The sequence below is a fragment of the Quercus robur genome, chromosome 4 (genome assembly GCF_932294415.1).
Source record: "Quercus robur chromosome 4, dhQueRobu3.1, whole genome shotgun sequence".
Classification (NCBI taxonomy): domain Eukaryota; kingdom Viridiplantae; phylum Streptophyta; class Magnoliopsida; order Fagales; family Fagaceae; genus Quercus; species Quercus robur.
In genome coordinates, this window is record NC_065537.1 from 45863588 (window position 1) to 45886161 (window position 22574).

The 22574-nt window shown below is 36.1% G+C and overlaps 1 protein-coding gene across 2 annotated transcripts in view; it reads left to right on the forward strand.

Annotated features, from left to right (window-relative positions):
- LOC126722260 (ankyrin repeat-containing protein ITN1-like) overlaps positions 1-14929 on the forward strand; it is a 32139-nt gene extending 17210 nt beyond the window's left edge. The window contains exons 3-5 of one of the 2 annotated variants that reach the window (XM_050425421.1): positions 3498-3545; positions 10649-11079; positions 13996-14929. In XM_050425421.1, coding sequence (XP_050281378.1) covers positions 3498-3545; positions 10649-11079; positions 13996-14604 — 1088 coding nt within the window. In that variant the 3' untranslated portion in view covers positions 14605-14929. The remainder of the gene's footprint in view (positions 1-3497; positions 3546-10648; positions 11080-13995) is intronic. The other variant, XM_050425422.1, reaches the window with a different exon arrangement.
- Positions 14930-22574: the final 7645 nt, after the last annotated feature.

The window sequence follows — 22574 nt, forward strand, 5'->3', positions numbered from 1 at the left end:
CTTAGAATCCACCAAGTCCTCTTCATCGTCTTCTGGTTCTAAAACCCTATCAGTAGAATCTACTGTAGCAGTGAAGGCATTCAAAATTCTCTCATCATCATTATCATCTGAATCATCCTTAGGCTCAATGTTAGTCAAGGTAGCAGTAAGGGCCTTGATTTTCCCAATAGTATTGAGATATGTTGGACATTCTTGTGTCATATGTCCAAAACCTTGACATCTGAAACACTTTGGTCCGGAGGGAACAGTGTATTGACTGCCATCCTTAGCATCCTTCTTCCCTCTGTCTTGGCTCTTGAATTGAGAAGAACTGGATTGCTTCCGGTTTTTATCAAATCCTTTTACATTGGTATTCTTCATAAACTTTTTGAACTGCCTAGGGTTTCATCTTAGAATCTTCATCATCAGAAGACTCATCAGTATCACTGCTTTTGGCCTTTAGTGCATGCTCTTGCTTTTGCTTGATTTCCCCTATCCTAGTTAAACCCAATTCGTAGGTTTGCAAGTTGCCAACCAGCTCTGTCAAAGGAATTTTGTCAATGTCCTTTGATTCCTCAATGGTGGTGATTTTGGCAAGGAATCTCTCCAATAGAGATCTGAGCACCTTTCTTACAATCTTGGGTTCGGGAATGATTTCCCCAAGATTAATGGCAAAGTTAACTATGTCCTTTAGCTTGGCATAGAACTCATCAAATAACTCATCCTCCTCCATCTTAATCTCTTCAAAGCTCATAGTAAGCCTTTGAAGTTTTAAATCCTTGACAGTCTTAGTCCCTTCATAGGTTGTCTGAAGGATAGTCCATGCTTCCTTAGCAATTTCAGTAGAGGATATTTTCTTAACTCCTCATTGGTGACCGCACTGAATAAAGCATTCAGTGCTTTACTGTTGAAGTTTTCCACTTTGATTTTGGCATCATCCCAAGCCGATGCTTCGTTTGGCTTGGTCTAGCCAATCTCCACAGCTTGCCACACCTTCTCATCTAAAGACTACAAGAAAGCTCTTATGTGTACTTTCTAGTATGCATAGTTAATGCAACCAAATAAAGGAGATATAATAAGAGACTGTCCTCTATCCATGATAAGCAAGGGTCAATGGATCACAGGGCAAAGATTAACCCTAATCAAAGTGTCCTTGCTCTAATACCACTTGATATGACAAAAATGTATTGACTCCTTTGGGAAATTAACCAATTAATTAGCTAAGTAAATTAATTAGGTTCAATTATATGCAATAAGCGTGGTAGCACAAACGAATCACCGACTAAGTTAAATGTAGTGGAAAATAAATTTGACATATGTGATTTGTTTACAAATGGGAAAAACCACCGAGGTAAAACTCAACCATGTGAATTTAAGGTCACCATTCCCAGGAATCCACTATTATCAAAATAAGCGATTACAAGTAAAAGGAATCCCAGTACCTAATACCAACCTACAGTTGAATCCTTACCCCAATACCCAATTGGACTTATAATGTAGTGACAATATCTCCTTTCAATGCATGACTTCCAGTACGTAACTAACCAATTGATGCATGGATCCAAGTACGTGACTAACACACCAACTTGAGAAAGATATTGGCTGCAAAGATCTTCAGTTCATCCAAGGATGAAGATCAAGAAGTTTCTTAGTTACAAAACCCTTGGTGCAAAGACGCAACAGCTTCTACAAGGAATATGATGAACCAGGGCAAATTCTGTCTCCGGTCACAATTCGCATGTACAATCAATTTGCATTAAGTTGTATCACTTTGCATCCCTTTGACGGTCCTTAAAATAATCCTTATATATGTATAGAGTTGTAAGAAAAGAAACCCTACACAAATACACTTGGATATGCATGAAAACAAATCTGAAAATCTCAATTTTGTAATTATCGATAGATACTGTTCTTGTCGAGCACCAGCATTAAATCTCGATAGATGTCATCTGTCAAGCTATTTGTCGAACTTTAATGAACAGCACTTCTTCACTTGTTTCTTGGACAGATTTGCATGGCTTCAATACTAAACTTGAACTCTTGTTCCTTGAAGTACTAAACTCATCCTAGATCTACCCAATTACAAATAAAGTGCGTTTTGTCAAATGATTAGCCAATTCACATAACATATGTCTCTAACAATATCCACATATGTCCAAACATCTCCAAACCCATGGACTAAATCGATAGAGGCTTTTGAACTTGGGGCTGGAGGTGCTGTGGGTTGTTGTGTTTAAGGTTGTGTGGTTGTGTGGCTATTTGTGGTTTCTAATCTAGGGTTTTGTTCATTGATTTGAGATTTGAGTTTTGTGCTTGGTTTCTTAAAAAACGTAGGAAAATATGGGTTGAGTATTGTATTTAGTTGTGCATGGGGGCCGAAAATTTGGGTTTTAGTTTTTTGTTTTTGTGTTTGGTTTCAAAGCATAAGAAAATCTTATTGAATGTCTTTTTGTTTTGTAAATTTTTATGGCCATGTCTTTGTATTTTGTAAATCTAAGTAATTTTATGGGTTTGGTTGCTAAGAAAATGCAAGAAAAGAAAAGAAAATCTAGATTTTTTAACTTTATGGGCAAGGTTAGTTGGGGAAGAAAATGAAGAACATGATTTATCGGGAAGAACACATGTTCTGAGTTCATCATGTTCTTCAGAAAAAAAAAAAAAAATTAATTCTTTTCTTTTATTTTTTTTAAAAAATAAGAAGGTTAGAAATTTTTATTATTATTTTTATCTGATGTGGCTTTTTTATAATTAAATTGTTGGCGAGGCATTTTTAAAATTCTAAATAAAATTTTTTAAATATTATTTTAATGGTCACTTTAGCTATGTAGATAATTTCCGTTGGTGAGATGATGGTAGGGACCAAAACTAGATCTTTTTTTTTTTTTTTTAGGGACTAAATACAGTAAAATTAAAAAATAAGGACCAAAATGGGAATAGAGTCAAAATGTAAGGATTGAAAAGGTATTTCTGCCTTTAAAAAAAATTATATTTAAATGAAATAGAGTATATGATAGAAATTAGATAATGTGGGTGTTTTGAAAAATGGTAAGCTGAAATAGTAAAAATAGTTTTTATTCTAAAATAAAAGTTTTGCATAAAATATTGTAAATGCTAATAAAATGTTTATTTAGGTGATGTGTTGGGAAGTCTTTTTTTTTTTTTTTTTTTGAGAATGGTGTGTTGGGAAGTCAATGTAAGGTTTTTTGGGGTTTCATTCCCTAAATTGGTCTCTTATCCTAATTTAGGGAGACCAATGTGAATGCTAACATTGACAATCAAATTTTGTGAAATCCTTTTTTTCTCCGTGATTCCATTTTGTCATAGAAAACTACAATGAAAGCATTTCATAACAATGTTAGATTACAGGATGGAAAATAATGAAATTTAAATTTTAGTACTTAATTTGAAATTAGGACTAAAATTTAGGGTTTTACATATATAATGCTTACCTCATCTGTTCCTTTTATAGTACATAATAATTTTCAAATACACAATTAAGTAAGGTTTTTACATTGCAGGGATATATTCATTGAGCCAGCTAGTTTCAAAACTCCAAACTCTCTTGGGTATTGTACTTTACAACTCAATTTATTATATTTCCTTAAGTTCAATAAATTAAATTATATAATTAAATTCAAACATATAATGATATTGAATTATATTATTTTGAAAATAATAACATTATTTATGTTTTATTAGTTAATATAAATGGAAACCTATAAACCTAAAAAACTAGTATCTAAGTTTTTCACATTAAGTGTTTGACAATTCCTATAATCACATCAACTAAGAATTGTTTCGCATTTGTAGGTTTTTCCTTTGAAAACCCTACGACGGTGAAACAACTTGTTTGTCTCTTAGATAGACCATCTTTTCCCCAGTTTTTGGTGGAATCTTTATTGTTTTTTTTTCTTAGTTTTTTGTCTACGCACGCTATGGACGACCTTCAAGGGAGATGGGCGAAGTTGTCGCTCAATACAAAGGAAACCCAGACGGCAAACCATTCTACTAATGTTGTGGAAAATAGTAGGGTTTAGGTTGCTAAGTTCTTTACCAAACGGAGGATAAATCTGGAAGCTATTACGAGAACACTAAAGATCATGTGGGGGTTTGGGGGAAGTTTTGATATATGCGACCTTGGGAACAATATAGTTATGCTTTTATTTGACGATGAAGATGAACCAAAGCGTATATTGATGCAGGGACCATGGTCTTTCGATAAATACAATGGCTTGTTTCATCTTGGTGAAGCTACAACAATGGAGGATACTAGGTTTGACATAACATCCTTTTGGGTACAGATTTGTGGGCTACAGATTAGATGTATGAAAAGGGAGAATGCCAAGGCCATTGGAAGCACTTTGGGCAAGGTTGAATATGTTGAGGAATTTGCCAAAGGTGATTGTCATGGACGTTGTATATGAGTCCGGATCAATATCAATATTATGCAGCCACTGTGTAAAGGTCGGCTAGTGAATATGGGAGGTCCTAAACCATAATGGATCTCGTTTAAATATGAATGCATGCCAATTTTCTGCTATTGGTGTGGGGTCATGAACCATGATGAGAAGGAATAAAGCTATGGGTGAGTAGTCTAGGTACTTTACAAAAGGAAGAACAACAATATGGGGCTTGGATGTGTGCCACCATAGAGAGGTTTCAAGTACACCGTGTGGTGAAGAATAAGGAGGATTACAATCGATAAACATCTGAATCTCACTGTACGTGCAAGTTAAATTGTCAAACTTGTAAAGAAAGTGAGTTATAGATCTAATAGTACATTTAAGTGTAAAATCTCATGAACAATAAAAATGGGAACTTCAACACTTTAACATCTAAAGAATGAAAAGGCAGAACAAGGAAAATAAAGAAGGTGTGTGACATATGTGGAAAACCCTTAGGAAGGGACGAAAAACCACGGTGAGTGAAGGACATAATATTCTTCACTCTTTAAAGCTTTTTATTATGTGAAAGTTTAAGGTTTTACACATGGTGATGTTCTTCTCAAAAAACCTCTCTTTTCCTCACTTTCCTACCCAGATTTCTACCTCTCTCTCTCTATCTTTCTGTCTCTTGCCCTAATTGCTCAACAACATGTTCCTCATATAATACAAGGAATGTTGTTAGGTACATAAAACCATGTGTCAAGCTCTCATTCCTCCGTTCAAACCCTAATATAGCTACTGTACTATACTATAGCTGTAGAAGAGAGAAAATTCGCCGATGTTAGGGCAGTGGGATGAAGGGTGGTTTTGCTACACTGTGATAGACAAGTGATAGACAAGGAAAGGGACATCAAGGAGGTCAGGAGTGATACACATGTCCTCAGTAGTGGTCCAACACAGCTTCAGCCAATAAGGAGTGTTCTACAACCTCTAACTATAGGAAGTTGCTATCTCCCTTTTACACTAGTGCTGGGTGTCCATGCTAGGCACGTACTTCACTCTCTTGAAAGGTAATCATGCCATTGGCATGAGCCATGGATACCCTCTTTTTGCCAACATCCCATTTTCTTTCTTCACAGCTTGTCCACATACAGGGTCTGGATTCAGCCAGGTCAACACTTATGTTTGCCTTGGCTATTGTATTGTACACTCACCAACACATGTTTTTGTTGACAATTCCACTCTTGGATGGAAGTAATAGAGCCAAAACACAAGCTAGTGTCCCTAGTGCAACACAAATAGTAAACTTTATGAAGAAATAGAGCCACCACATGTCCCAACAAGCAGAGAAATTCTAAAAAATCCAACTCTTTTTCGGGCCCACCTTGAGGAAATTGATATGGACGTAGCTAACTCCCTCCGATTGGCCATGAAACCTCTAGGGATAATGTGAGAGGAAAGGAGAGGGACTCTACTACAAATGAAATTGGTAAAGTTTTGGAAAACCAATGGGGAAATACTGGTATGTTGGCAAGCACAAATGAAGTTTTTTTTCCAATTTCAGGCACGTCCAGGAAATAAGGAAAGGAATTCGAACCCACAAGTGAAAGGTGGGGTGACTAGTGAAGGAGAATTTGATTCTGGGCATGTTAAGACAGTGCTAATGGATACAAATAAGGATATCTTTACTTTGGCCCAACAAAAAGGGAAGTGTAAGTGGTTGGCTCCAGCTAAACAACAACAGGATACAATGGAAGTTGAGATTGAGGGCCCATGCAGAAGAGGAAATTGAAAATAGATGGTGTGTTAAAGGAAACAGATGTGGTTAAAAAGCAAAAGATAGAGGAGGAAACAAAAGTTTTGGGCAAGCTATTGCCTTAACATTTAGGATCGGCGGTGGCTGTTGCGCAGCATTGCCGGGTCCAATGAGATCTTAAGTTGGAATTATTGGGGACTTGGGAACCCTTGGACAGTTGGGTCTCTTAAACGAGCTCTGCATGATGAAGTTCCCAATAGTGTCTTCCTCATGGAGACGAAGCTACTACAAGAAAGGATGAATTTTTTGAAACATGAGTTACACTCAAGGTTTAGCAGTTTCTAGTGGTAAGGCGAGTGGAGGCCTAGCTTTACTTTGGAAACGAGAGTCGAAGATGGATGTTTGGGGTCTTTCACATTGGTATATTGATGCATTAATCGACTATGATAATAGTGATGAGGTATGGAGGTTTACAAGATTTTATGGTCATCTTGAGACCAACAAAAGGGAGGAAACATGGACTTTACTTGAGTCCCTCAAACATAATAATCAAATCCCTTGGTTGTGCATTGGAGACTTTAATGAGATTACTAGTAGTTCTGAGAATGCAGGTGGCAATATTAGACAAGCCAGACAGATGGATAGATTTCGTAGGGTCATACATCACTGTGCTTTCTAGGATCTGGGCTTTGTTAGGCCCCCATTCATGTGGTCAAAAAATAATGGTGAGGAAGGGCGGATTAGGGTTAGGTTAGAGCGAGCTTTAGCAAATAATGAATGGCAAGCTAAATTTTAGGGAGCTACTTTACACCATATTGCTATGTCCACATCCGATCACTCCCTTCTCCCTTTATGGTTTCCACATATTAGATTGCAACCTCAAGGTGGTGTGAAATTGTTTAGATTTGAAGCAATGTGGCTCCGAGATCCACGATGTGATGAAGTGGTTCAAGAAGCTTGGCAGGAGGGTCTGTATAGACCAGGTGGTTGCCAATTTTTAAATTGCCTAGATAGTTGCTTAAATTTCCTAAATAGTTGTCGGGATAGGCTTGTGTCATGGAATAAAATGGAGTTTAGCCATGTTCAGTGTAAGATTGCAGGTTTACAAAAACAACTACAGAGCTTGGAACTTCAGAGAACTAATTGAGGAAGTCTGTTGTGCATTGAATAGTTGGTTGGATAAGGAATTAGTGATGTGGAATCAACGATGAAGAAATATGTGGCTGGTGGGGGGTGACCGAAACACTAGTTTTTTTCATGCACAAGCTTCTAACAGACATCAAAGAAATTCTATCGAGGGAATGTGTGATGCTAAAGGTATTTGGCAGGAAGATGATCGTCAGGTTAAGACTATTGTGGATGATTATTTTTCTAATATTTTCAAATCTAATGGAATAACTGATGCTTCGACAGTAGTGGGGGCCATCCAACCCATGGTGACTGAGAGTATGAAGAGGGGGTTAGTCCAAGAATTTCAAGCTGCTGAGGTGGTCAAGGCTTTGAAGCAAATGCATCCTAAGAAATCTCCAAGCCCCAATGGTGTGCCCCCTCTTTTTTATCAACACTATTGGTCTTTAGTTGGTACTTGTGTTACTCAAACTGTCCTTGATTTTCTGAACCGTGGTATTATTCCCCCAAAATTCAATGAAACTCATGTAGTGCTCATCCCAAAAATAAAAAACCCAACACAAATCACCCAATATAGACCTATCAGTCTCAGTAATGTTGTCTCTTGGATAACTTCTAACGTTCTGGCCCCGAGGCCACCTTATCCCTTCACAGGGTTTACACCAAGGAGACCCTCTCTCCCCATATGTATTTCTTATATGTGTAGAGGGTTTATCAGCTTTTCTCAAGAAAACAGTGGATGATGGTTTATTGAAAGGATTAGTTGCATGTCAAAGGGGTCCTAAAATATCGCACATTTTCTTTGCTGATGATAGCCTTATTTTTTGTCGAGCCACAAAGGAAGAATGCTCCAACTTACAAAGAGTTCTAGAAATCTGCGAACAAGCTTCTGGCCAACAGTTAAATCAGGAAAAGACTTCCTTATTTTTCAAAAGGAATACACCACAGGATATTCAAGACCACATCAAAGATTTTTTTGGAGCAGAAGTAATATGTCAGCATGAGACTTACCTAGGTCTTCCTCCTCTAGTGGGAAAATCAAAGTGCAACACCTTTCGGCAACTAAAAGAGAGGTTGGATAATAAACTTTCGAGGTGGAAAGAGAAGATGTTATCGCATGCGGGGAAGGAGATTTTTATCAAGGCAGTGACCCAAGCAATACCTATGTACACTATGAGTGTTTTTAAAATTCCAAATACTCTATCTGATGAGATGACAAGTATGGTTTGAAATTTTTGGTGGGGGCAAATGGATGGAAAAACAAATTGCTTTGTATAAAGCCATGAATAGTGGGGTGGGTGAACCTTCAAATGGTGATACACATAGAAAATTTTGGAGAAAAATTTGGAGCTTGAACCTTCAAATGGTGCTATTTGATCTTTGTCGAACATGTTGGCAATGACATTTTGGAGATGCTTCTCATGATAGCTTTGCGTATGTGGTTTAATAGAAATGTCATAAGACACGGTCACTCTCGACAATTTGTAGAAGAGGTGGTCCAGTTAGCTCGATTTTTGCTAAATAAATTTCAAACAGCAAACTATACTATTGCACAGGTAAAGGACAACTCGGATGATCCACGGACATTGCCTCTAGCTCCGAATTATAAGGTTAATGTGGACGGTGCGGTTTTTGCTTAGGGTCAGTAGGCTAGTGTCGAGGTGGTGATTAGAGACGATGCTAGGAGGGTTACGGCAACACTAAGCAAAATAGTCCACCAGCCATTGGGACCTTTAGAGATAGAGGCCAAGGCAATGGAGGAGGGAGTTACTTTTGCTTGGGATGTGGGTATAAGGGATGTGATTTTTGAAGGAGATTCAAAAATTGTCTTTGATGCTCTTATGGGGTTGGGCTCTTCACCGGTGGTTGTATCAAATATCTTAACTGGAGTATCTCAAAGGTTTCAAGGTTTTAGGTTAGTAAAGTTTCTCATGTGATATGACAAGGTGATAGGTCAGCACACATTTTGGCAAGTTATGTCAAAGAAGTTTTAAATAGAAATAACTATGTAACTTGGATAGAGGAAAATCCAATGCTGATTAAGTCAGCTTTAGCTCAAGATGTATTGAATGTATCTTCTTCTTAATAAAGTTACAATCTTCCCAAAAAAAAAAAAAAAAAAGAGAGAGAATAATATAACTTTATTCCAAAAAGAAAAAATAAGAATAATATAACTAATTTTTAAATTTTTTTTGGCTTGGTTATTTTTTATTAAAAAATTGGTTCATAATGGGAAATTGAGAACAAACATATTTTCTTAAATAACTATTTTAAAATTGTTTTTGTTTTTTAAAGTTACATTCCATTCGTAATCGAAACTTAAAATTTACTGTTTCAACTTTCATATTACTATCTGAATCTAATTTTACATTTGAAAATTTCACATTACATTCCCTCCGATTGGTTCTTTTAAATTTACATTTCCTCCCATTTTAAAAATATCAATTGGTTCTTTATTACATTCCCCTCCAATTTTTGAATTTTTTTATATTTTCACTTGCTTTTTCTCACATAATGACAATGAAGAATACAAGTGGATAGAATTTATAGGTATTTTGTTATAGCTCACCTCAAAACTAACACTCTTAAAAGGCCTGATTGGTAGGAGGATTTTTGTTTTTGTTTTCAAAATAGTGTAAAATCAATTTTCAAAAAATTAAACTTAAAACTAGTTTTTAGATAATAGTTTTTATATTAATTTTACATATTTGGCTCCAACTTTTTAGAACAATTTTCAAAATACTAAAAATAAAAAATAATTGTTTGGGAGACCATTTATATTTTTGAGATTTAAAAAAAAAAATTACAAAAAGTAACATATAGAATCTGTAGGTTACTTTTTTTTTTTTTTTTTTAATGGATAATGATAAGGGAATAGAGCTCATCATGTACTTCTTTTTTTTAATAATTATAATTTTTAAATTTGAAGGGTAGGAATTCTTTTTGTATCTTGAAAACATTCCCTTAGCTATTTTCAAAATTCTGTTCTAAATCAGGAAAATATCATATTAGCCAAATAATAAATTCAAGTGTGAGACCCACCATTTTATGGATTGCAAAACAAAAAACTATATTTAAATACTTTTACCAATCATACCCTAACTTATTAGGTAATTTTGTTTTTTATTATAAGCACACATGCTTACTCACTTCTTTACACTATTATACTAAGTCCATAGCCATCCGAAATTGGTTTTTTTTTTTTTACCAATTAAATGAAGGAGACAAGTAAATGAGACTTTCAGATATTAATCTCAAGCCCACCTTAAATGGAGTACGCTAATCTTTAAGGTAGCTTAGATAATTACAACTTTACAAGAAAAAGAGATTGTAAGTTTTTTTTTTTTAATAATTATATGTTCATCTAGTTAAATTGTCAATGTTTTGATTATTAACCAAGGAATCGAGCATCTATATGAAATGAAGTTGGCCTATTTCCTATCCCGTGAACTCCTCAGTCAAATGAAGGACCAGATATTGATTTCAAATACTCAACAAAGAACGACTGGTGCGGTTTATGACGCCATCCTCCGTGCAATCAAGGAAGGGATTTTTGAGTTTGTTTTTGATATTGTGAAAGCGGATCCACAACTTGTGTGGAGCAAGGATGAAAAATCCACCAGCATTTTTTCGGTTGCAGTCCAATATCGTCATGCCAAAATCTTTAGCCTTATCTATGGTCTTGATATTAAAAGCACTTTGACAAGTTCTGCAGATGTCTTCTACAGCAATAACTTATTACATATGGCAGGGATGTTAGCACCTTCTACTTCACTTAATGACATCCCAGGTGCAGCTTTGCAGATGCAAAGAGAACTACAATGGTTTAAGGTTCTCTCTCTCACTTTTAATTTCTCGGTCTTTTAAATATTGGCTTTATGCTCACTTAGACAACTATTAGAGTCTTTAATCAAGCAGTAACAGTAGTTTACAAAATGTATATAAACTTAAATTTATATTTTATATATAAAATATAAGTTTATATATAAAATATATAAACTATATTTTATATATAATTTTAAACTACAAAAAATTGCAATTAAAACAATTTATTGATGACATAGCTATTGAAATATAATTTTCTAAAAAAATTTCAATCAAGGAGGATATAAGAAGAATATGTAATCCAATGATGGATTTGTCAAAATTAACCTCTAATAAAAAAAAAATTTTGAGAAAGGTTGTACTCTTAGGCAATAACCAATTTTGTAGCTAAACTTTGTCCATTTTAAAATATTGGGGGCAATTCTTTAAATTTTGAGGAATAGCGTGATCATTTTGAAGATTTCATGAGGCATTTTATTCATTCAATGGTCTTTAAGGTTTTTTTTTTTTTTTTTTTTTGGTGGGTGTAGGGACATTTAAGTGATTTTAGAGGTTTTTGAAGGTATTTTTTGGCCATTTGGAGGCTTCAAGAATATTTTGGTCATATTTTGTAAGTTACTTTCATTATTTTGGACTTATTATTATTATTATTTGGTTATTTTGAAGATATTAGAGGTATGTTTGTCATTTTATAGGTCATATTATAGGTCTTATTCTAGAGGATTTCAATGGGTACTTTTTTTTTCTCATCATGTTAGTGGTTTTAAGAGTATTTTGGTTATGTTGAAGGTTTCAGGGGAATTTTGAAGGTTTTGAGAGGGAAATCAAATAATTTTGGAAAATTTAGAGGAATTATGTCATTTTGGAGATTTTAAGGGGATATTTAGATCATTTAAAGGTTTTACGGGTATTTTGATTATTTTGAAAATTAAAAGGGTATTTGGTGATTTTGAAAATTTTAAAGATAACTTCATCATCTTGGAGGTTTTGGTGATAGAATAACTTTGTGGGGGGGGGGGGGGGGTGTTGAGATTGGCAAATGTATTACACTCATTTAATAGGCCCAAAGTGAGAAGTAAAGTCGGTCACTAAACCATTAGGGCAAGTGTAAAACATTTGTTAGTCTCAACTCCTAAGTGAACAAGCCTCCCCTCCCCCTGTGATTATTATACTATGAAAAGAAGGTCGGATGAAGCTATAAGCAACTTAGGCAATTGTCTAAGGCCCACAAGTAGAGAAAGCCCCCAAAATTTCTTTACTTATGAGATTATTAATTAACTCATATCTTACTAAGTCTTTAATTAATTCAAAGTTGAGACCATCGTCCAAGTCAAAAAGGGCTCAATAATATGCTTAATATTGGTCTGATAATATACTTGTATTGGATCACGATCTCAAAAGCTTGAGTTTGAGCTTAAGCTCGGTTTGATTAATGAATCAAGCCAAACCAAGCCTAGCTTAAGCTTTTGGATTTTTTGATGAGCTCAAGCACAAACATTGTTTGTAGGCTTGGTTCAAGCTCAAGCCAAATTTTAATATGTCATATTTTTTGTCAAGTTGAACATTCAATACTCGACAAAGCACAGCTTGTGTGTTTACAACCCTACTTTCAAATAGTAGTACCAACTAACTAAAAAAAAGTACCAACTAGATACTAAAACAAAAACAAAAAAACAAAAAATAAAGAGAAATTTTCTTATAAATAAAATTAGTAAGAATCTATTGCTAATCCCTAAGCCAAGTTTGAATATTTTATATTTGTTGCCAAGCTGAGCTTGAACATTCAACACTCTATAAAGCTCAGCTTGCGCCTTTATAGCCCTACTTTCAAATTGTAGTACCAACTAATTAAAAAAAAAAAAAAAAGTAGTACCAACTAGATACTAAAAATAAATAAACAAAAAAGAATGGAGAAATTTTCTTATAATAAAAAATTTTGAGTAGGAGTCTATTGCTAATCCTTAATTAGTGGGAATGACCTAATCCAACCTAGCCCCAAATTTTAAATTTAGGCTTAATATAGGTTAAAATGCAAATTACACCCTTTAAGTTTGATTGAAATAAATTTTAGTCCTTTAACTTCACTTTCATTCAATTGAGTTCTTTAAGTTTTAAATTTATTCAATTCGGGCATTCCATCCAATTTCGTTAAAAAAATTCCATTAAAAAATATTCTTCTCTCATGAAAATAATCTATAAAATTAATTAAAATATTTTATAGATTTTTGTTGGGAGAAATTTTTTATCGAAAAATCTTTGCTACGTTCATTAGTTAATTGCATGCTTAAAAGTAATTTTTTTAACAAAATTGGGTGAAAGACCTTAATTGAATAAATTTGAAACTTAAAGGACTTAATTGAACAAAAGTAAAGTTAAAGGCATGAAATGAATTTTAGTCAAACTTAGAAAATGCAATTTGCATTTTATCCTTACTTTTAAGCTAAATTAAAAAGTAATGCCCAAAGCAATCAAACTCTGAAGTCCAAATTTGAATTTTACAATGATAAGTTAGATTGTATAGTAATTTTTTTAATTCATTTTTAAAGGATGAATAATCATTTTTATCACTGACAATAGAAGAAGGGAAGGAAGAGACAGTGAGAAGAAGGGAAGGGCTTCAAACTTAAAACATGAAGAAAGTATAGAACAAAAGTATTGAGTACCACTAAAAATAAACCTTAAAATATTGATGCTGATGTGGAAAATTGTGAAAGCTGCAAAACTTACATGTCAACATATTATGAGGTCAACAAAAAATTAAAGGTTTTGGTTTATAGTGTGTGTGTATATATATAAATTATAGTTAATGATATTTATTTATGAAACTATTAAATATTAATGTTAATATTTACTTTTCTTCAATTTCTGTCTTTTTTAATGTTGTGCTATTTTGGCTTCTAAGACTTTGTTTAACAAATGTAGGAGGTGGAGAGCATTGTCCCTCCCAGGGTTCATGTAAAAATAAACAAAGAGAGTTTGACTCCCCGAGAATTATTTACAAAGAACCACAAGGACATGAGGAAAGACGGAGAGCAATGGATGAAGGGCACAGCATCTTCTTGTACTGTGGTGGGTGCTCTCATTGTTACCATTATGTTTGCTGCAGTATTTACCGTTCCAGGTGGTAGCGACCGAACTAAAGGCTTCCCAATCTTCTTAAATGAAAAATTGTTTATGGTCTTTATAGTATCCGATGTCCTCTCACTCTTTTCTTCCTCAACTTCAGTCTTGATGTTTTTGGGAATCCTCACATCTCGTTATGCAGAAGATGATTTTCTTGAGTCCTTGCCTAGAAAGATGATAATAGGCCTTTCTACCCTTTTCTTCTCTATTGCAGCCATGATGACAGCCTTTTCTGCTGCTCTCTTTCTTATGCTACATGAACAATCATGGATTTTCAAACCTGTTATTTGCTTGGCTAGTATTCCTATCACCCTCTTTGTATTGATGCAATTCCCTCTTCTTGTTGCCATGGCCAATTCAACTTACGGACCTAGCATCTTTCATAGGAAAATGAAGCGTTGGTTTTAACATATTCATCAATTGTGCCATATGATGTACTGATGTCCTGTTAATAATTGGCATATACCAACCAAAGATGAAGTTTTTCTTTCATTTTTCTTTTTTTCTTGGAAGGTAACTGTTGATGTTTAGCTCCAATTGCATAACTTTTTTATTTTTTTGGTTTTGGACATATTATAAGTCCATTATATAAATCATGCATCTATGTTGCTATTCTTTGACATTTATTCTTTTAGTTACTTTGGGGAAGGATAGAATAATGCCTAATATTTCAATAGATTACCCCCTCAACATTAGGACTTTACCTAGGTTACAAGGTTATCAATGTCCATCATCTAATAACTATTTTATTTATTTATATAAAAGGAATCATTGATATCATATGGTGCTTATGGTTGAATTTGATATGCTACTATTCTAAATTTTAAGAGGTATTTTTCGATAATGCAATAGTTATAATGGGAGGAAAAATTTGAACCTTGGAAGTACCAACCAATTGAGCTATAAGGCTCTTGGTAGGTCACTTACTAATATAGTGGCTAAAAATTCACTTATTTGTTTGCTTTGGTTCAATGAAGTTATGGAATTTAGTGATAAATCTTACACAATATGAATTAAACCACACAGATAAACAGTTAACCACATATATCGATACCAAATTTAAGAGTAATAAATATGAAAGCAATATAAGTAAGGCACAAAATTTGATAACAAAGTGGAAAACTAAAGAACTTTTTTTTTTATGGAAATACCACTTCGAGGACAAAATCTTGTAGAATATTCACTATAGGAATAGTAGTTAAAATAATCTACTTACAAAATATTTTTATAGCTAGATTCTTTATTACAAACCCTGCAAATTTCCTGCTTGCCCTTTTATCGTAGTGACCTTACAACATCTACAATCTTGCTAAGCGAATCTTCTCCATGAACTCTTTATTTGCACAAACCAGAACCGCTAGCACTCTAAAGAATCTCCTACAAGAATTTGTTGTAGTGAACTCATCACAAAGGATTTTAGTTTACAACTTACAAGAAGGTTTTTCTTAGTTAAGCACAAGGAGAGAAGGCACGTGGTTTTATCTATAGAACAATCGTGCAAACTGCAAAGTAGAGGTTAGGTACACAAAGTAAGGTAAAAGACCTTGTTGGAAATTCTAGTCCAAATGAAAAAAAAAAAAAAAAAAAAAAGGTTGGATAGCAGGTTTCCACAATCTCACACAAATAAGCCTTGAACAAATGATCAGTGAAGTATCGAGTTCCTTTATTATTTCGCATGACCTAGATTCACACACTTGAGCGAAGTAACTTAATCACTTGAGCAAAGATCCACTTTTACTAGAGCAAAATTCTCTAAAATAGAGAGCAATTCGTAACAAACTTTTACATGGAATAAAATACACCCTAATGATATGTTTGATTATAACCAATGTCATGGAACTGATCAATACTGGAATCCAAACAATTTGGCTTCAACCACTACTGTGTACAGCTCACTTATTAATTTATTTTAATAAATGATCAGGATTTTTACCCTGTTGATACGTAATTTATTAGTTGGGAGATGGGCTCATGTTGGAGTTATTTGTGCGTAATGTTAACAAGCCTAATTAAAATTCCGACCTTTTCTGGTAGCTTTATTTTTTATTTATAAATACCGGTTGCTTGTTTATGCGTACAGTGCATTTTTTTTTTTTTTTTTTGGGGACAAACTACAATATTTCAGGCTGCCTTTGAAAATATCACAAAAGTGTTTCGAACTCCATTGACACCTTTTATTATTTTTTAAAAATACAACCAAAATTCAAATTCCTCTCCCCATTTATAGTTACTGTCAAATTATAAAAAATTAAATTTTAGAAAAAATATATGTAAGCACGCCACTCCATCAAGAAATGGAGGACTCCAAATAGTACATAGTAAAAGCATTGTAGCACATCAATTGATTCTGAAATTCACCTCTAGTGGAGGCAACTATTTTTACAATTACTCTTGTATTTCATTTCTTTTCTTTTTTTCTTTTTTATATATATATATATACCAATTTAATGTTTCAGCAAAATTAGCAAAAGAATCCACATGCATCTGTTGGTCAAGAAAAATCGGCCTTTTTCACAACTGAAATCGCTCCTATATGACAACCACTGCTAAATAACTAAATATATTTGGTAAAATATATACTTGGATCACCACCAAACCAAAGTACACAGCCGTTTTGTGAAAGAATGATGAGTCACACACTTATTTAGAATTTTACATAGCAAGTAATTTACATAGCAAATGCATCAATTATAGTCTGCTTTCTTTTATTCTTTTCACCAACCTTTTCCAACAGTAGGTAGACACATACATGTGATCACCTATAACAAGCATGGCTCTGTAAAAGGAACCTCTCAGGAACTGAACCACAACTCTCTACAAAAGGAGAGTGATGTGTCCCACCAAAGCAGAGGTTAACGGCCCGAATCATCTTCATTATCACAAATACAGAAGGAGAAAGAGATCAAATCTACCGCTTAGGTTCATTCAAGTTCTTCCCCTCAAAAAATTCACCCGACATTCGTTCAAGATCATCCGCTCCGTAATTGATGTACTTTTTGAGGGTTCTTGCCACTCCCAAATAGAGGCCTGTAAAACAACCAAAAGCAAGTGTAAACAAGAAAGTAATGACAGAGTAATGAGGAATCATTAGACAGCCAATGAAAATACAATCCATCTGCATGTATTTTGCATAGCTTTTGGTCAAGTACCCTAAAGTCATTTGTAGCTCTTACATAGAACTTTTCTAGCATTTTAAATATGACCATTTAAAAAATTTGAAGAATGACAACATTCAAGTGTTTTGTTTATTCATTAATGTTGTTTGAAAATTTCTAAATAGACCTCATTATTGACTTTGTAATAAACACATCCTGAAAGAAACATCTTTTACACACACATACACAAACACGTGCTTTTGTGTGTGTATGCAAGTGCATGTGGGTGTATTACTTCAAGTATGAGAAAACGCACCCAAAACGTTTTACAAAAGATCTGTAGGCAGGCAACAACACTTCCGCAACTGCAAGCCTTTAGAGACTCTCAACTCAGTGTCAAGAACTGCCCACTAAGATTGCTTTTGATGAAGTTCCTCAAATTGCATATTGAACGTCTTGAACCTGAGAAATCCCACCAGGTCAGAACATTTGTGACAAAAATTACTTGACAGACTCCTATAAAGATTTTACTCGTTATCAACCTGTCTTTCACCAAAACTCTAGAAACTCCACTACTATTTCCTCCATCACCACCTACTGAACTCCCACCCCCGGATGAGGTTAGGCCTTGGATAGTGAGGCACTGAAGAATATGCGAAGGAAAAAAGCACCTGCATTTAGCAGTGCGAAACCAAGTTCCTTTCTAGATCAATATTTTAAAGGGAAATAAGTATGCATTAAGCATAGTCAGGACAGGTTACATATCGAGGGTGTTCTGATTTTCAACCATTCAGGACAGTATAAGATGTCAAACTTCAGAGTAAGAACTCAAAAATAACTATGTAAGCTGCTTCAAGTTTGATTGATAGCTGTAAAAATTTGGTAAATAATCTTAAGTCAATCATTTGACCGACATTAGTAGCTAAATCAGACAAAAAAAATAAACTGCTCAACTCTCCAAAGGCAAAATAATAATAATAATAACAACAACCTAACATATAGGATTATGGCAAGATGAAATCTCATAAAAATATGTGCCAATTTGACATATCTGAATTCTTTGTGGGCTATAGTTCTAAGCCATGCGTCTTTAGTCTAATAGTATGTAAGCTCAGTAAATGAGCTTTCGAGTGTGTTTGGCATCTGCTTATAAATTACGTTTTTAGCTTTTTATAGCTTTTATGTACAGATTTTCAAACTCTCACTTTCTCCCACCTTTTCTCACACTTTCAAATTTTATTCAAGGTACAAGCATGCTTTAGCACACTTTTAGCAAAATGTTTTCAGCAAAAAGTTAGATAAGCTGTTCCCAAACGAACACTGCATTTTGCATTTTTAGTTTCTCAAAGTTAAATAATTTTTTAATTAGAATCCTAATGTCTTCTCTCTCTCTCTCTCTCTCCCTTTAGTGTTACTGTTCACAAGCCTGAATAGCTTCCAGTTTCAGCCTTTTTCTTTCTCCCTGCTTTTTCCTACCAATTTTAATGTTTTTCACAGCCCTGCGACAGACTCAATTTTTCATCTCTCTTCCAACCCTAAATCAAGCCCTTTTCTCCTACCAATTTAAAACCCTTAAACTCCATGCATTTTCTCTACCCACTAGCCACCACTTTCTCTACCCACTAGCCACCAAACAACCCTTGATCATACTTTAGAACACTTCTTTACCCGAATGCTTGATACTATGAATTCTTCCGGTATAAAAATGGTTGCCTGTAAATACCCACCAAAAAGAAAAAAAAAAAGCCAAAGAATAGTTGCTTGTAATCCAAGAGTTTTCCTTTCCACCTACTTCTCAAGAACTACTGTTGAGGACTGTTTTTTCGGCCCACGTGGCATTACTTCATTGGCAACCGATGTCACATCAACATATTATTGGTTTTTTTGGGTAAATCTATTTAAAACCCAAAATAAACTCATATCTCATTCAACTACATGGATTGGGCTCATATGGCCCGTAAGATCCTTACTTCAAGAGGCAGATTCAAGGTCCACATTTCCTCTTCATCAATTGGGATCATAACCCCACAACATTATCAACATCAACATGTGGATTGGGCTTAAACAATGAATCAAAGCTCACGGCCTATATTACCTCTCTTACACTCATGGCAAGCGGCTTCTTCAACAAGAGCCCATATTTACACAAAATAACAACAAAACCCGAGGTACGTCATCTCATCTTCGGCTTATGACCCAAGCTCATAAGTCTCTTTAGGGAAACTTTGGGAGTCGTGGTTTGGAGGGCCAAGAGGTATGTTCAATAAAGCTCCAGCGGTTTAAAGTTGATAAAAGAAACATGTTGCTTGGCGTGTCTTCTCCAACTCCCTAAACTCTGACGAGTCTATGTGTAGCGGGTAACATATGGTAAGCATCTCTTATCACATAGCACTTTAAATAATAAAATTCCCCATTGCTCTTTTCCTAAAACTTAATATTCATCATATGACAAATGCTCAATATCTCTAGCCATCTAACTGTTGGGTAACTGTTCATTCAATCCCCAGTTATTCCTATACAAATTTAGAAACTTCATTATATTATTCTACATAAGTCTCATTACTTCTTTCAGCTAAAATCCAACTCAAACACATGGCCTAATCTGATCGGCTATCTTTCATCTCCAAATATATACAAAATATTCATGATATCTTTGATACCCAACTGTTGTCTGCCATAATCAGACCATATATTTCTCTGTCAGTTGCCAGAGCAGAGCATTAAATACTCTTCTTGCTCACCAAGATTAAGTCACAACCCAATGAGACCTTAACCAAATCTCTAAAGCTTCCTTAGCCTTCAAGCAATCTGTAAGAACCAAGTACGAGACTTCTGGGCCTAAAATTACTTGGGCTCACAATTTATTTGTAGTGGGTTTGAGGATTTCCTACTATGGGTCGTTCTCGGCAGAGAGACTCAAAGTAACACTTAGTTTATTCTTTCTTACTTGATGGTTTTCTCTCAATTTTTCTGAACCTCTTCTTCTCCCCAATTTCTTCTATTTATAGCCAAGGTTAGTGGGGAGATTATGATTACAGCCACCGTTTGTGCTACTAAAGGTCCAATATTATCTGGTTAAAGTGGATGTTTAGGTGAGAGGGCGGTGCAGCATTTATGACCTTGGAACTTGGTTCCTGCTTGATGGATTATGTTCGGCAACTCAGTTTCCCGTGCATATCATGAGTTTCCCGTGCATATCACGACTTTCCCGGACACGGCCAATTCGCTTGCCCAGGAAAGTTAAACCGATCGTCTGTTGGAACTCAGACCCCAAAACTTGTTTTCACGTTAAGGCCGTTTCAAGAAAGGCGTAGGGTAACTGGACCTTTCCGCTGGGCCTGCATCCAAAACTGGTAAGGGCCTGGGCCCAGGATCTGTATGGGCTTGGGCTTAATGCCGGTATGGGCTTTGGGGTCTCGGTGCCGTACATTAGCCCCCCCTTGATTCATACTCGGTCACCGAGAAGAATCAAGGAGTTGTCTGGGACTTTTGACCTCGGGAATCTTATAGCCTGGGACTCGTGACTACGGCTTCTCATTAATATTCATCTGAAAAGACGCGCCGTTTCGCGGCGCCAGATGCAGTCGCCATTATTGCCTGTCAGTTCGTGAAACGAAGCGACACGCGAATCACTTACGTTTGGCATTCGATGGGCCGTTCGTAAATCGTGCCCATTTATTGCTTGATTAAACGTTTCTTCTCCCGCCTTTCCTTTTGGCTCTATAAATAGTCCCCCTCTGAACATCATTTCATTTTTCCTTCGCCTCTGATTTTTTGCCCTTACTCTCTGCCGACCAAATCACTATGCGCTTACTCGCTTGCCCAGTGCTCCTTTCCTCCTTAGAACCCAAAGTAAGTTTTTCTTCCCCTTCCAGTTCCTTCAGCTTTATTTCTTCAAGTTCCCCTTTTGTAGTTTTAGTCACTATAGATGGGTTACTCTTACCTTCTAGAATCCCCGGCTGCTTTAGCCACCTTTAGGAGTAAATTTAATGTTCCCGATGACGTGGATGTAGCCTACTGCCATGAGAGTGATATTGAACTCCACCGAGGGCGGGGCACAGCCTTTTTCCCTTTGATGTCAATTTTAGAAGGAGGGGTTAGGTTCCCCGTGGATCCCCTCTTGATAAACACACTCACGTACTAAGGGCTGTGTCCTGACCAGCTTCCCCCCAACTTTTACCAGGTAGTTAGCTGCGTCAGTAAGTTGAACCATACCTTTAACTTACAGTTAAACCACCATGACATTAACCACATGTATAGCCTCTGTGGGAACAAATCCACCAACTATTACTTAAAGACAAGAGATAATCGGGTACGGCTAATATCATGCCTACCTGACTCGAACAGGAACTCCGCCGGGGAGTTTGTTAGGGTGCGCGGCAATTGGTTTGCCAGGGACGTCCCTTGCCCCCTTTCATGGCGTGAAGTGGGTTCGTACTATTCCCTTGATATAATTGCTTTCCTCTGCTTCTCTTTTTCTTCTTATTGTTAGATACTAATGTGATACTTGCTTTTTTACAGACGGCAAGGTGTTCGTTCCGGACCTCAGACCCGTCCACGTCAAGGATCTGAATTTCGTCCTCCGTTCCGAGATATACGTGCATTGGGATGGACAACTCCGAGCCTCACATTTGATCCTCGGAGTAGAGCCAGTTTACTCTACTTGGCAGACCTTCAAGCAGGCACTATTAGTTGACAACCCCCTGCTATCATATATAGACGTCCGGTACGTGAACTTTTTGCCTCCGAAACTCACAACTAGGGAGGCAACAGAATTTGGTCGGCGGTTCACTGCCTCGGACGAGCTAGCTCCCTTGCGAGACGAGTCCGCGGAACGGGTATCTCAGCGCCTTAGAGAGATAGCCCACGAAGCCATACAGCAAGGAGACCAAACCCAAGAGCAGCCCAATCTCGAGAATCCACCCACCGAGCCTCAACAGCAAGTGATAGAAGCGACTGCCTTACTAGCTGAAGCTATCCAACCCGGTGCAAGGATGGTGTCAAGGAGAGTCATGACCATCGACCGGTTTGTGCCCGGTGCCCAGCAGCCCAATCAGCCCCCGCCTACTCAGGGTCGGGGTCAAGTGTCTCAGCCTCCACCCCCTTCGCAGTCCAGACGGGCCCGTAAGAAGCAGAAAGTAATCGATCAACCTTCCACGGGTCCGGGGGATGCCGCAGTCCAGACTCCTCCTCAACCAACGGGAGGAATTATTATCCGTGAGCCACCGACCCAAGCTGGCACGGGGGTTGCGTCCTCCTCTCAGGTGGCTCCAGCATGGAAGC